The sequence below is a fragment of the Netta rufina genome, assembly GCF_964035555.1.
Source record: "Netta rufina genome assembly, chromosome: 3".
Taxonomy (NCBI): domain Eukaryota; kingdom Metazoa; phylum Chordata; class Aves; order Anseriformes; family Anatidae; genus Netta; species Netta rufina.
Window position 1 is genome coordinate 21,501,468 of NC_140125.1, and position 16,955 is coordinate 21,518,422.

General features: G+C 33.0%; 1 protein-coding gene across 1 annotated transcript in view; it reads right to left on the minus strand.

Annotated features, from left to right (window-relative positions):
- The window catches only part of USH2A (usherin), a gene marked incomplete at its 3' end in the record, with an annotated part of 393,893 nt that overhangs the window by 337,171 nt on the left and 39,767 nt on the right, over positions 1–16,955 (minus strand). The window contains exons 6-10 of the mRNA XM_084283630.1: positions 16,117–16,301; positions 13,727–13,948; positions 12,323–12,416; positions 4,439–4,634; positions 3,498–3,628 (exon numbers count right to left, since the gene is read on the minus strand). Of these exons, the coding sequence (XP_084139756.1) occupies positions 3,498–3,628; positions 4,439–4,634; positions 12,323–12,416; positions 13,727–13,948; positions 16,117–16,301 (828 nt within the window). The remainder of the gene's footprint in view (positions 1–3,497; positions 3,629–4,438; positions 4,635–12,322; positions 12,417–13,726; positions 13,949–16,116; positions 16,302–16,955) is intronic.

Genomic DNA, 16,955 nt, shown 5'->3' on the forward strand with positions numbered 1-16,955 from the left:
GGAATCAAAGAATTTTTCAACTCAGAAACAATATCCATCAAAAAAAAATCTATATTGGTTTAAAATATATATACATACACAGATACTAGCTAGATTTTCCATTATACTTTAGAAAAAGCATTCAAAATTGAGGGAAATGCATGAAGAATTTCAAAAGAGCAATATTTATGAAGTATACAGAAAAGTTGTATCTGAAGCCTGTTCAAAAGCTGAATTGATTACACCAAAATCTATGTTTCCGTTTCACGCCTCAGCGAAAGGAGTAACTATCATTTAAGCTTTAAGTAACTATCATTAAGCTTTAGAAAGGTTTTTCTTGCAGCATGAGAGAATATACCCACCACAGACACAACATAATTAAACATTTGAAACTCTTGCCAATATCTTCTGCAGTAAAGCACAGCTTCTTTGCACCAGTAAGTATATGATACACATTTATCTGTATGTCATAAGTAAACTAAAAAAATATATATATATTAAAAATAAAAAAGGAAAAAAAATCAACAAAATTTGAGTAAAGAAAGATGTCTAAATTCACTGAGTTCAGACTGGTATTCCCAAAGACTAAGTAAAAGCAATAGCAGCACTTTCAGCTCTGCCCAGAAACAAATGCCTTGGAAAAGAGTGCTTTTTTCATGCCATTATATATGGCATATTATAACAGAATCATGAAAGGACTACAAACTGCTGTGCCTGATTGAATATGTAAGCATTTGTAGAGCAGTCTGGGTAAAAAACAGTGTAGGAAAATGAGTCAAGAATTGTGGTGTAAGGGCCAAAAGAAATTAATCTCCAGCTCCCTATACAGAGCAAGAATGATCACATCAGCAGTATTCTGGTAGAATTTTCTCATGTGTGAATGGTTAGGGAGAATGGAAGAAGGCAGCCAATTCTTCTTTCGGTCTCATAAAGCAGGCATCTCAAATAATTCATTTGGACTTTCAGATGGTTTGAAATATTTTGTGCCAAAAGTTCACAAAGAGGGTGCAACCAACGGAAATCTTTTCTGCACCGACTGGATGCCAACAACCAGCACAAAAGTGGACAAATTTTAACAGGCTGTAGCAATTCTCTCTCTCTCAAGATAGGACCTCTCTCTGCAGAAAGAGTAAGGCACTACTCATGGATGTGCTGCAACGCCACTCTTCTGAAGTCCTTCTCATTGCTATTAGCTGTAAAGTTATTGTTTTGAAGTTGTTACGACATTAGTTTGCACTTTAAAATACAAAATGATATTACAGACTAATCTGTAAATCAACATGATCTACAGATGTATGAGAACTGAGAACCTATGCGAGTGACAAATGCCATATACTTGCATGTATCCCCTACCAAGGACAGGGTGAAATAGATGAATAGAGCAGGCATAAAGTTTTCAAGAACAAAGAACTGAGATGAGAGTAACAGTATTACAGTAAGTTCTTCCTCTCATCCTGTAAATTATCTATGTTAATATTAGCTATGTCTGATGACTAAGTATTTTTTGAGAAATAAATAAGTTATTTTGTGGTTCTATGGATCAATTTTGAAACTCTGTACCTCTTGGAACTTAGTGACATAAGTGGCACTTTGCAGGAAAAAAAAAATCCTTTATGAACTGCAGAAAATGGTAAATTATGCAGTAAAAGTGTACTCTGCACCATTTTTGGCATATTTCCTTGAAAATTAGCATTGTGACGTGACAATTAATTTTCATGAATAGGGTCCTTATTCCTTATGATTCTATCTTCCACAGGTCAAATTTGGAAATACTTCCTTCAATGATGCCTTCCTATTTCATGTAATTCATTTCAGCTTTTAGTCCCCAGCCTTATTAATCTATTCTTTAATGCCTCTTAATCATTTCTCCCTGCACTGCTGCTAATGCAGCAGTTAACTGATGCTTTATTGAGCAACAGTCTCCCCCATTTTTCCAGTTATATCTCCCAGTTCATATTTTCAGTCAAGCTTCATCATTAACTTTTTTAAAATATATTTTACTATTAAATTAGTGACTTCTTAAGTTTGTAAACTACTCCTCTACTAGTTATTAATCACAGCTAAAGTTGTTTCAGGTTAACATTTAGTCAAAAACCATGGACACGCAAATCAACTTTTGCTGTCTTCCCTATACCTTACAAAAGTTGTCCTGATGCATCTACATTTTACAATAGTTTTGTGGTTTTTGTTTTTTGTTTTTTTTTTTTTGTTTTGTTTTGTTTTTTTTTGTTTTTTTTTTTTCCCCTCATTTCTGTGATGCTGGCAAAAAGTGTCATTTTCAGAAGACAGAAAATTATAAATTATTTTTTGTTTGTAACATGGGATATTTTTCAAAACACATTGTGGTAAATTTGCATATCACTCAGCATATCATGTGTGTCCTAGAAAGTGCACTGTGTCTAACTGGACATGTATTTGTGCTACTCTAACAGCAAGGATGAAAATACAACAGTAAAATACAAAAACTTGCTGGTAATAAAATGCGAATAAAAACAAAGTACATCATACATAAAACATTAAACATAATTTTATGACAACTTTGAGAAAAAGTGAGGTAGGAAATGTAGCAACAATCTGCAGGTCTATCTTTTCTCCCTAAAGATCAAGCTCTGCCTCAATTCCAATGTTTTTTAAAATACATTTCAGACAAAGAAGCAACTGCATCTCTATTCCCTACAAAACTTTTTGCAATGAAGAGGACATATGCAATTAGAACATGAACTACAACATATTTTTACTGCATATTCAAGGTTTCAGTCTTGGGAGTTTTCCTGTTTGTTTGGTTGTTTTCTTTTAATATCCATACACAAAGGAAATCCACAAACAAAATTTCATAAAATGTATCTAGATTTAGCCCAATGATGCATCATTCTTATCTTCTCACTAAACATTATTTTAACAGGCATGAAGTAGGTGTTTTGAAAGCTACAGTTAGATTTATGATCAGACCTTTATTGTCAATGAGGTCCATAGACTTTAAAAGCATATGACAGCTTTCTTTTTTCAGTGTCACTTGGTATGTTTCATATGTTCATATCTCTGTTTATTGGACTTTAGGAACTAAATGGGAGATTAATTCTTGTCTGTATTACAGGGAAAACTATCTTAATTCTAGTTCATTTCAGGATCATATTGACTGAATTGTAGAAATCTGCTAGCAATTTTAAAACAGTAGCAAGACCTTGAAAAATAGTAAAAACTGGATGTCTTGACATTACTGAGTGCACTAGTACTTCCCAGTACTCCAAAACTAAAATTCAATTCTGAAAATTCATACATCATTTTTAATATCTGTTGCTGGTGTAGATGAACAACTCTGCAATGTTAAGTCTCAAATAGCTTTCTGTGTTTTCTTGGCTTTCATTCTCTAATTTTAGTCAATTATTATTTTTGAAAAGGCTGAACTTAACCAATTTTTATAAAGTAGTTACCATCTAAATATACTTTGTAATATCTTACTGATTATCTATCCAGCTAATTAAAACATTTTGACATTATTATATACTGAGGCTACTTACATTATCACACAGGAGGCTCTTATTTTTGGTGCCTGTTGCATAACAGTCACAAGGTTTGCAAACATCAATGGCTGAAAGATCTGCACCTGCTTGTCTGTAATGGAAATCCTTGCACAGCTCACAGTTTCTTCCTGCATGAAGGAAAGGTTATGCATTATGGCTTCCAATTCATTAAAATTAGCTGTATAATTCAAAATTAAAGACTCTATTCCTTTGAGAGAATTCTATAATTTTCAGGACGTCCATTTTAATGCACCTTTCATCTCTACCTGCCAATTTAGTGATCCAGAGCATATGAAACAATGAACCTGTTACAAACTATGTTTTACTCCATTAAACTTCCATCTGTTATATAATACCACACTTATATAAAAGCTGTGCCATGAAAATACCTATATGTTTTTTCGGAAAAATTATTGTTGAACCTGAAACTTTCCCTTTTTTCCCCTTAATACAAAAAGCCAAGAAAACTTACACAGAAGACAAATGTTAAAAATAAAAAATATTCAAAAATACACTATTTAAACTGAACACAAACCCTTACTAAATAAGCAAGAAGCTGATATTAGAGCTAAAGGTGACAACTTTTTTTTTTTCCATTTTATCATTTAAACTGGTTTGATTGGATAGCCTTGATATTCTGGATTAAAATGCTCTAGCACATGCAATGGAACAAGCTTTGAAACAGTACACTGTAATAATTGAAATGTCTTTTGCATGAAAGATTTTGTACAAGATTAAGTTAAATTTAAGCAGTATTTTCCTGTAGATTAAATATTGGCACTATTGTAAGTAGTGCTTTAGCTGGACACTTGAAAAATAAATATACGTGCAATTTTTCTGGAATGTCAGCCATTGAGTATTACTAATTTCAGCTGAAACAAGACTTACCCCAAAAGTGACAACAGAACAAGAAATTAATTCTCATTTTTGTGACTTACCAGCTGTGTTGTGTTGACAGTTATCACAGACTCCACCACTGCCTCTGTAGTATTCCTGAGGAAAAGGGTCTATTGCTAAGTCATAGTGGCAGCTTTCTGCATGGCCATAACATTGACAAGGTTTGCAATTATAGGCATGAACTTGGTCACCCGGACGAAAAGGCTTGTCATTGTACAATGGCAAACAGTGATCACACTGAAATAAAATAAAAAAGACCATTGTTTTATACTTAGAAGAAAACTGTTATACTCTCTACGTTCATGGTTTGATATATTTGCTTTTTCTCCATGTATGTATTACAAATATTGGTGCTACACCTTAAATACAAGAAGTGAAAAGGCATATAGGGAAACAAATTCATCTCTAATCTTCTTAAATTATTTTAAGAACAAATTAAAATCAAAAAAGGTGGACAGAAAGAAAAAAAATCTAACTATTCAGATACTCAGCATAGGCTAACATCTGGAAATTCAGATCTTGTTAAATCTCTAAAGACACAAAATTGTGACTACCATGTTTGAGGTACAGAAAATTATATTCACCTAATGCATCCTGCTGAGTTTGTCACGCATTTATCAGGACACAAACCACATTTAACTTTCAGACCTTCTGTGTTTAACTTTTTTTTTTTTTTTTTTTTTTTTTTTTTTTTAGAACGTTCTCATATATATGCCACAGTCCTTCATTCACCAATTCTCAACTCTGCATTTGTCTGATGCATAACTTTTGAGATTTTCAAAGGTATCTACAGAGTTCAGGTTACAATTTTTGGCCGTCGTGTGAAATGGGTAGGTAAATTCCCCAAAAACCTTTCGAACAAGGTCCAGAAGCAGAGTAACAAAAAATACTAATTCTTGGGAAAGCATTCTTTTTTTCCATAGGATAACACTAAACCCCACAAGAACATTTATGTCCTTATCCTCGGTTACATTCATTCCCTTCAGAAAAGATGTTAAGTATGTGGCTTTTCCCATGGACAATAACAAACATCTTTTTGATATACAGTATCTGAACTAGTCACCATCTGTGAAAACAAATTTCTAAGAAAATACATTATCTGAAGATATATGTTCAAAACACCTAACTATCTTGGCCCAATTCATTACTTAAAAATCACGATTAAAAACTTATTTCTACTAATGAATTCAGAATTCAGTATTTTTGACTAAAGTTATGATAAAAAACTTACTTTATCAAAATTCCCAAAGCTGTCACATTTATGTAAAGGTTGCCAATAACTTCAGACAAAGTCTTTATATGCCAAGTTCCTTATTAATCCCTGAGAATGCTGAGGACAGTGCCTCTGAAGAAATATTCAACAGATAGACAGCAAAGTACTTCAGAAGGCAAAGGTTACCTTTGCAATAACTAGTATATGTATAAACATATAACATATATTATACGTATGCTTCTTAAATATACATGCCATTATCTGTACACAGATTTAAAAATCTGCTGAAGTGAGATGTGCTATCAAAATTAAAATGCCACCTTCTCAGACATTTTGGAAGACTACGCTGTCTTCAAAAATCTGTTTCATGCAGCATCCATCTGTGTTTCTTCAAGCTGCCCCATAAATGTTGACTATAATAAGGTAGTTCATCACATACTATTTTTTCCTTCTTACAAGATCCCAGTCTGTACCCCAAATAGATAGCATGCTTTCATTCCATTAAGCTTCATTAAACAAATAAGTATGGCTTCTAGTCAATATCTATTCCAGTGTAGCTTAGTCCTCTTCTGAAAACAGTTGTCTGAATTTCCTCATGGCTTATTCACAGCATCCTCACTTCAGCATTTGACTACTTGTCAAGAAAGCATGTTAGCCAGTGCTTTGAACTGTATTTGTGTCTTGTGAACTCCCCAGAGGTTTTAAACTCAAAAAGCCAGGTTTGAGTAGGTAAAAAGCTAGAACATTCTAAATGACTCCAACCGCCTGGGGAAGACAGCAGAGCAGAAATGAAGGAAGTCTTAAAGTATTACAGGGTCATATCATAACACTCTGGGTACCTTGAAAAGATATTTCTAATGACTTTAGAAACTAAGTGCAGTCCTTTAAAGAGGGTTTACAAATACCATATGCCGAATAGCATTTGGAGCATTTGGAGAAAAGATACTACTGCTGATTTGCAATGGCAAAGTGCCTGGAAAAGAACTTAACTGACAACGTAAGAGTTGCCATTTTGAATGCCAAATGCCAGTAACAGAACACAATAGAACACTGGTACGGATATTCTCAGGCAATATATTTCTATTCAAGTCCTCTTTCATCCACGCTTTTTTTGGTGAAATTGAATGAAACTGCACTGAATCCTACAAAATCAAAGCATATGCAACCATATCAGGCTGCTCATTAAATTAATTCACACAAATTTTCCAAATTAAAATTGGAAGTTATTTTCAAATCAAGTATTCACACCATCTAACTCTCTTCTAGACTCCAATGGGACTTTAGTAAAAATTAAAAATGAGAGGGAAAAGAGATGTTTTACAATTGATGAATTTGGTATGCATTCTGTTTTACCAATGTTCTGACTTGCTTGAGATATTCAATTCTAAAAGCTGTGTTTATTATACCCTCTCTCCACCTTGTCTATTTGGAATAACACTATAAATTCCATTCTCCTGTAACATTACAGCATGATGTTTGATGTAGCCACACTACACTTACTAGCTATTCTAGAGTTGTTTTTTCTGAGGAAACTGTTGCATGGGATTTTTTATTTTATTTTATTTTTAATAATACTTTTAGTGGAGTAACAGGAAAAAAAAACAGTGGCTATCACTTGGCACTCACAAGGAATACAGTACAAGTCATACAAATTCAATAAATATACATGCCACTATGACTTACAACAGCTACCCTCATCAACAGAGAAGCACCAGCCTGCTTGTCTCTCAATTTTCCTTCACATTAAATGAAATACATACCCTACAGAGTGGATAAGCCCCTGAAAATCATTTTCAGACTGGAACAGCCTTCTAAACTTCTGAGAAGTAACAATGACAGCCATAATGCTAGATAGTATCTATGACATCATATCTCTTATTTAGTAAAACTTACGAACCTCAAATGAAACTGTATTAAGGGGTAATGACTACTTCACAGTTCCTGGCATGTCATCACCAGTGCAACAAATCACAAAGTATCTGAGACAGGATCAAGTTCTTTCACTATTTCAGCAATGCTTGTACACAAATTGTTTTAGAAGCCTGAATCTTTGAACTGTGAAATTACACCAGTTTTCTAAGGATGGATTCATGGACAAACTCATAACTTCCACAGACATCTCTGAAGTCATTCAAAGTTTTAAGGCATGCTACTACTGGACTAGGTTTCTTTTTTCTTTTTTTGTCTAGTGTTCTAAAACTCCAGTCAGCCATCTGTCTGTTTTATTTCTTTTCATTTTATTCTGATATAACCGCTTTCCCCTCAGACCTCTCTTTATACATAAATTATGGCACAGAGCTTACCAAAAAGTTTTTTTTTTGTTTGTTTGTTTGTTTGTTTGTTTTGTTTCTTTGTTTGTTTTTTGTTTGTTTGTTTTAATAGTTTGCTTCCTTCTGTAAGCTAGAAATCTGTCATCAAGTGACCATTTACTTTAGTTAATATTTACAGCTCCTCAGGTACTATGTATCATTAATTCCTGACATGATGATACAGGCTGAACTTTAACTAAGATTTAGATAGTTTCTTCTGCACCAACATAAAAGAGATTAGTTATCTGATATTTGGTAAATCAACAATGCCAGTTTTCAGACAGCAGATGTTTAATATCATTAATTATTTACACAGGAAACTCTTAAGACTTTTCTGTATCCAGTCACACTTTCACATCCATTCATACCTTCTCCAAGCATGTATCAGAGTTGTTTTCTTTCTTTTAAATTCTACTGTCTCTTATTAAGATTTCTATAACTATATAAAAATTTTCCATTACCTTTCTTCAAGATACTTACAAACAAACTTAAAGGAAGTTCTGAGTTTGTAAAGAAAGGTTAACCTTGTTTGATTGCTCTGTTTTTTCATGTGCTCTTTCCAACTTTTTATAGCACATCATGGGAAGTTTTAGAGCATATACTCATGTCTATAAATTAGTCTTTGCATATAAACGTTATAGAACTCTACTCTTGATGGCCCAGTTTCCATTTCTATAAGGCTGAACTATTTCCCAAAGTAGTGGCAAGGCATTCACAGAACAAACCAAACGAAGAAGCTGAACATTTTTTCTCATGAGATGAGAGAGAAGTTCCATGAGGATTTATCTCCCCTTTTTTTCCAAATCTGGTCTCTTAACTTCAAGTCATTCTTAAGCATTCCCTTCCCTTTTTCCTATTATCTTACAATTCATTCCAACATCAGGTCTTCATCAAAACAGAACACTTAAAAGGATAAAAAAAAAATCCCATTTCATGAGTTAAAGAGTTCATAAAACAGTGATGAAAATAATTAAACTAAAATATTCACTTTAACAAACTATGTAAGTTTTCAGTTTCTGTTGCACTTTGCTGTGCAACAACTATCCAGATGTATACGCCAAATAAATTTAATACAGTAATTTTAGCTATATTATTTGTAAATGTGACAAGGACAGACTTTACCATATGTTAAGAACTTGTTAAGGGATCTCATATTTATGGCCCAAAATACTCTAAAAAAAAAAAAGTGTTGTTTTTTTTTTATACCCACTCAGTTGTGGTGACTGACTTCTAGCACAGGATGAAAGTTAAAAGACTGTTCATGGTGGAATTTCTTCTCAAATATTTGCCACCCTTTCTGAAAGGAAGGTTTGTACTTATAAAGTACCTTCACCAAATTCTTAACTGACATTCAATATAAATATATATAAAATAAAATGCAAAGCCTACTTCACTGGAGTGGGAGCCTGAAAAACACAGGTATAAGCCTATGAAACAGTTTTAATCAAAAAACATAAGTTAGTCAAAAAACATAATCGATTTTGTTTCTGCCTTAAACATTTGCCTTATAAAAATCAAAACCTTGAAGATGTTTAGAATTTATCTAAATCTCCTGTAAAATGCAAAGCAGTGATATATTTGCAAATACTTATTCTATTTTATTAGTAATTCTTCTTTATTTCATCTTCAGGCAATACTGACATTATCATTACAGAATGAGAAAAATAATTAAACAACATCCTTATTCTAACCTGAATGAATATGATTAACTCAAGCATTGAAATTATAGTTACAATGCACATACACCAAATCAAAAATGACACTCACTGGAATAACCCATTAACATTGACAGAAAATATCTGATAAAGCAGATAAATCATTAAAATATATTTATTTTCACAACATATATTTATTTTCACAACAGTCTTGCAGAGTGCTTGGTGAACTTCCAGATTTATTAAATATTTATAATTAATCCTTACAAAGAAACATTTCACAACGTGTGTTCTAATTAAAGAGACACTGTCAGTTTGATTTTTTTTTCCTAGTTTGACCCTTCTAAAAACTAATTTCTAATTTGACCCTTCTAAAAACTTAAAATTTCTGTGTAAATCCCTTTTTGACTGCAGATCTTATTTTATACATTTAAGTTTAAGAAAACAGAAAAGTACATATAAAAAATGTTACATGATCCTAAACACAATATCACATACACTCAGGTTAACACTTCATCTCTCCCAGCAAGCATAGACTGCTTGGCTCTGTGGTTTTTTTTGTTTGTTTGTTTGTTTTGTTTTGTTTTTTCTCCCCTAAACATAGTTTCTCCTTTGTTACCTCTGTTGCTATTCTGAAACAGCTTCTTCATTTTTAGAAAGCTTGTTTCCTACAGCCATAAATGCAGCAAGGAATACAACCTACTCATGACAGAAATCCAGCATTCAATGGGATCATGGGATTCAGTTCTTTGATGTAACTCATGTTTTCTTAACTTTTTTTTTTTTTTTTTTTTAAGATAAATTGTTATCAGTATTAAAGATGGTGGAAACACTGAAATGTCTTTGGCTAAAATATTTGCAGGTATCAGCAGATAATGCAGCTAGTACAGAACTCAATTGATACATCATTTTAAAGTTGACACTGACTTTGTGTTACTACAAGAATGACTTGTACAGGAATTTATTTGTTCTGCATTAATGGAGAAAAGTGTGTGTGGGCTTGCCACATTCAACTCACTAATTTAAAGTTTATAGTATTGCTCTATTAAACTGTGCTTAAACTGTTCAGAGCCCTGTCTCAAAGCCACCATATCTAATGACAATCGATTTCATCACAGAGCAGAGAAAAACTGTATTTACCAGTTCACAAAATGCAATATGATTGCTATAAACTGTATTATATGCACTAAAGCTAGCAATTATAGGAATAATATGGTAATTTATAATCTCCTGGCAGAAAAGAACCTCGGGGGTGCTGGTGGACATCTGACTGACCACGAGAATGCAATGTCATGTCCCAACTTGGTACTTATAATCAAGGAAAACATGTTACAAGTACAATATTTCTTTGGATATTAAACAGGAAACTATTTAATGCACTTCATTAAGAAACTTAAAATTTAAAAAAAAAAAAAAAAAAAAAAGAGAAAAAGCAATTGTTCTAATTTTTCAACCAAATAAGGCCTTCTGTTATCATTAGTCTTCTCACCAGCACTTGCTACAGCAACGTCACAGAGCAAGTCCCTGGTACTTTTCCCTTCCCTTCTCATAGATACCATCTCTCCCTACACACACCTAAAGCCCCATTTTCTATGTTTTTTAGGTCCCAAGAGCCCTTTTTGCACCACTTTTCATTTAATCTAAGGACAGAAACTTTTCTGTGAGGATATTTTCTTAATTTATGTATCATGGTTCTGGTTTTGCTAAGTTGTACGTAAAAATCTTTCAACAAACACAAAGGTTACATAATTTACATTTACATTATTAATAAACAACAAACATTTATATTAGCTAGCTTTCCTCTTGAGAGGTCAACCACTCTGTTTCAGAAATTAAGTACAATCTGGCATCATTATCCTAAGGTATCCTCTACATATTTCTCTAGAAAACCATGACTTATACTAAAATCCCCATATTGATTCTCTCTGACCAAGACTTGTAAAATTGGGAAAATTAAAATTTTGCAACTTGTTAAGTTTCAGCTACTTACTGTACCTCACTATATCTCTCATTATTGAGAAATACTGTTAGTAAGAGCACAGCAGTGGTAAGAATGTATTTTCTAGATTATATTAAGATTTTTTATTTAGATTTTTTCTTAAATATGGCCTTTAAGTTCTAGTTCCAAGAAGAGATTAACCTTAACATCTACTGTCTGAAAACAGTGCATTAAAAAGTAATATTAAATTTGTTCTTTTATTAGAACAATCATGTTGCTATGAACGATTATTTTAAGGACAACCAGATGTCATACGTAACTGTAAAATGTATGGGCAATCAGCATTTCCTGTCCTTAAGTCCTGTCCTTAATCAGATCAAAACTCAATTTTCAGTGTTTTTAAACAACACTATCCAAATCCCTGGTTTAAATCAAAATATTCAGTAAGACCCCCCAAGGAGAATGACTTCCAAATAAATATGTACAGGCAAGTCTCAGTATTTTCTTAACTGCGCAGAAGACATTTAAAATCAAGTCTAAAATGTTTTAACTTTTCCTTAGATATATCTTAAAAAGTAACTGTACTGAAAGATTGCATTCTTAGCTGAATTCTGATATACTGCTATCTACAGATGTTCCAAGTCTAAGAAGATAAATCTATGTTACTGTTTTCCGCTAGATTAGGCAATTTTAGCCCAAATATTCTGTATTGGCTAGGACAACAGTAACATACATACGCATGCACACGTTCACAGGCCTAAAATCCCAGATTTGAGGCAGTTCATAGGTGAAGTGGATGAGACACTAACATTATTTCCTTCTGTATAGCTTTCCTTGACACACAGACATCTGTATGGTTCCATAGCTGTATCACAATTATCAGCATGGCCATGACAATTACACCTGAAAGAACAGGTAGTGAATTAAAAATCAAATATGTGAAACATCTCTGCAACAATATATGTCATGAATATAATTTTATTTTTAAAAATAGTCCATTTTTTATTAAGAACAAATAAAACACAGAAGACAATGTTTAAAAGTGCAGTAACCTACAAAAAAAAAAGACTTAATTGAACACATTTGTAAGTATCAAGAATTGATTTCCAAGAAGAAAAAAAGCCTGTATTAGAGCTACTGTTGCCTTATGTAAAATGTAATGAAAACATGTTAAATTAATGAAAACATATTCACTTTCAGTATATAATATGCATTTGTAAAATGGCATTTTTTTCCAGTATTAAGCCCTACAGTGTGGCTATAATTTTTCAAGCAATCTTAACCATATCAAGCATAACTGTCTAGATTATTTGATTTAATTTAAAATGTCCAGGTCTTATTAAAATAAAATATTCATAAACTATTAGTTAACAGACAATAACCACCCCACTCCACCTGAAGGGCTGCTTTTCTGGAGGCATTGTATCATTTTGCAAGCTACAGTTGAAATTATTTTATTGTGACACAATCACCAAAATTGTAGCTGTTGTAATAAAAGGATTATCATGACGCATCTAAATCAATAATCAAAACATTACTAGTGTAGAAGAGCTTAAGGTAAATGTTACCTTTGATAGGGTGCTTTCTCTCAAAATGATCTCTACCAAAATAATTTCAGAAATAACACTTATTAACAAAAATCTGCACCATATGCTTCTTGGAAACTGTTTCATTGCCAAATTTCCATGTTATTTACAGGGCGTAATTAGTCCTTTCACAAGACAGCACACTTATCATATACAATGAAGTTGTCAGTCACAGATAATGTAACACTTTTACTGACAGCTGCCCAGTTTTAAATGGAAAACTGCAGCTAAAACAAAGAATGAGCTCTGTATTAAAACTGTTAAAATTGCCATGTCTGGGAATCTATAATGAAACTTGGAAGAGCTACTGAAATAAAGCATAAACCATGGTTTCAATCGTAAGTCTTTGCTTAGAGGCATTGATAATTCCAAGGAAAGGAGTGCTTTTGACAGATTTGTGTAATAAGTGTAATTAATTTTAAAATAATGCATGAAGAAATGTTTAAAAAATCAGCACACCAGTTATTTCAAAACTGATGTACTGCTTCAGAACAAATTCCCTTCTCACCCATAAATGTAAAAGCAGAAAAACTTGAAGAAATTTTAGGCATCTAATTACATATTTAATACAGCTTTAGTAGTTGGAGGCAGTGATGAGTGGGGTGGAAGAGTTATAGTAACACCTACCTTCCACTGACTGTAATTTCATTAACTCCATAGTATCTGTGCCTAAAATTTACCCAAGACTCATTAGTATGATACTGGCCATGGAGATGAATCCTCACTTGTGTAGCTTTTACAAATTCTTGGAGAGATGGAGTATTGTAAAAATCATTATAACCGGGTCGGTGATTTGGTTCCGGAGTAAGAACACTAAAGGTTAGATTACCACGGGAGTATGGTGTAAATCTGTTTAAATAACAAAGAGGAAAACAAATGAAAACCAAAATTTCACGTATTTTACAGATTCCATCCCTCAGTATCTGATTTCTCAGAGATGGTCTCCATGCTATAATAATTATTTATTTTTCTGAGGAAAATTCTTATGCGAGTTGATTTCTAGTCTAGTTTCTAGAATTCAAGCAGGGGAAAGGAAATGCCCTCTACGTGTATGTTTTCCTCAAACTGCCATTCTGTTCTCCAGAATCTAAGTTTCCAAGTGAAGGTAAAGCCTCTAAAAGGCAACTTCAAAATATGAATAAAGTGCAAGTGATAAAGTGACTTTTACACTAAATTAAAAAAAAAAAATTGTCTCAAAAAAACATGAGCTATGCTTGAACTACATAAGGAATTCATTCAGATGAGTAACATAATTAACATGTCCACATTGTTAATTATTTATCTGCTAAACACATTAAAAACATACAGAAACAGTTATACTTTGAGGTATTGCAGTGACTTACAGACATGGTACAAGGTGTAGAAATACAAACCTTAATCACTGTCATTTCCTCAAGATTATAAAAATGCCCATGAGGCACTATTTAATGTGGTCAGAAAACTATGAACCTTTGAGCCATGGCAAGGATTTCAAAGCCAAAGTCACTTGCCCTCTGTGCCATCTAAAGGAGTTCTGCCCTGAAGGATACAAGCACACTTGTGTCTAAAACTAGGACAGAACTTGGACACCTATCTGGGCACTTACAGGGTGAGGTGGGAACAGACATGGAACGTTATTGCAACAGTAACTCCTCTTTGAGTACACTGAATACTCACCATTTGCAGGTGATGTTTATCTTTTAAACTAAGTTTTCTGCACATCAGACGAACCCAAAATCATTCATTCATATCACTTCCTATCATCATTTACAGCATGATTGAAGGGGAGAAACAATGTCACTCATAAAACATTTATGGAAACAGTTCTTAATTAACTCTTCTTTTTAGAAAATATAAATACACATACTTCTGGACTGAATAGGGCAAAACACATAATTTGGGTTATTTATCAAAGAATGACTGGCTTACTTAAAAGATTTCCCTTCTTCTCTATCCTCTGCTCCAAAGATCAGCAATAAAGCTTAAAGTTTCCTTTCTGAAAACTGGTGTAACTCAGATGACCTAATGCTCCTCTCCTCAGAATACTGAACTCCTGGAGAACAGACAAAGATGCTGACACTTGAAAAGTCTTAGGAAGGCAGCAGAAGTGAAACAGCAAAAAAGCAAAACGCCTACAGCACCTGGTACTGTATTTTCTGACTGATTTCCAGCCGAGTACCAAACAAGCCTAATACTGACTGACACCTGAAATTGGGCAAGAGATGACACATTTGAATATCTGTAGTGGTATGGATTTAAATATATATATATGTTTGCACGTGTGTGCAAAGCTATATATATTAGTTATGTACTATATGTGTTATCTCCTATATTTATGTATAAGTGTTATAAATGCATTTATGTATAAATGTTAAGTATATATGTTATAAACATTTAATTTTAAATTTGCACATGTTGTCTAGTAAAAAGGCTTGCAACATGTTTCTGAAGTGTAACGATTTTTCTTGGACCTTCCCCCAGATTTTATTTTGGTTCTTGCTTAGAAAGATTATGAAGCTTAAAGATACATCTTTCAACCCATTTCTCATGTGTTTTGCTTGATTAGTAGTAAGGTTGAATGACTGGATTTTGTTCTTAAGCTTGCCTTCTGTCCTAAGCTCCAGTCCAACTTGCATACTCAGACATCAGAAGGAATACATTCATATTCACTAGATAGTTACAACCAATCTGTTATATCAGTACCTTCCTTCACTCTTTATCTCAGTGTTCTGTAATTCTACTGACAATAATAGTCCCACAAAACACAAGCATACAAAATTTCAGAAATCTAACTCAAAAATAAGACAGTCAACTGTGTCACATTCCTCAATGTCTGAAATCTGATAAAAGTGACAGATGACCTTTTGGTGATCTTCAATTGAAAGGTCAGATTTGGAATCTTTTATTATCCCTAGCAGCCTATAATAAATGATTATACCAAATTAAAAGATTCTATCTCAGTCGGACATGGAAATGAATTGTGTCAGGATGTTACCTGTTCAAAGCATCTGTATTACGCAGATAATACCCACTCATACCTAGGAAGCTGGAGACAATTGACGGAGTCTGGTTTTTCCAGAGATCCATTATTATCCATTCCAAAAATACTGCAGTTTTTAGCAAAATATTGCCAATCTTCCCACTTTAGATCATCTCTTTTTTTCCTTTCAATTCTTATTGCTTCAGGGTGTGGGCTAAAGAACTGCAGTACAATGTAGAACACCTACAAGAAGATAAATTTATGAGCTGATATTAATGACTGTGTTGTAAAACAATGAGAATATAAACACTAATTTTTATTTCAACGTGACAATATAGTCTGTTTTACCACTTACGGAAAAAGAACAAATATTTCAGTCCATGCATTCCAAATTAAACACAAACACAAACCTTTTTGTTGTTAAACAAGTTCTTTGATCTCTCAGACATTATTAAAGAGCAACTGAGCTGTTGCGTCAAAATTCTTCATTTTTTCTTGAAGACCATTTGAAATTGTACTACAAAGCCAAGTCCATGATTTGTTACTGTAATATTGATTTTGGCAAAAATGAAGAGCATAGCCTTGTATTGGCAAACATTTGATGAGCTGTTTGATGAAACGTATTTTTTATTTTTATTTTTTAAAGCAATCTTCCTATTTTCAGCTTGGAATCCAATCTGATACCTGTGTTGTGCTGAAGAAGACTTCTTCAAGTATACTGCTTATGTAGAAATTTGTATGTGTCAAATAAGCCAGTTTTAAAATTTCACATATATCTGAACTGGCTTTTAAATAATGGTCTTTGTGCAGCCAAAACCTGCCATCATATTCTTTACCTTCTCCACATTAATGACAAATAAGGAAAAAAAAAAAAAAAAAAAGCTAGGTAGAATAAGC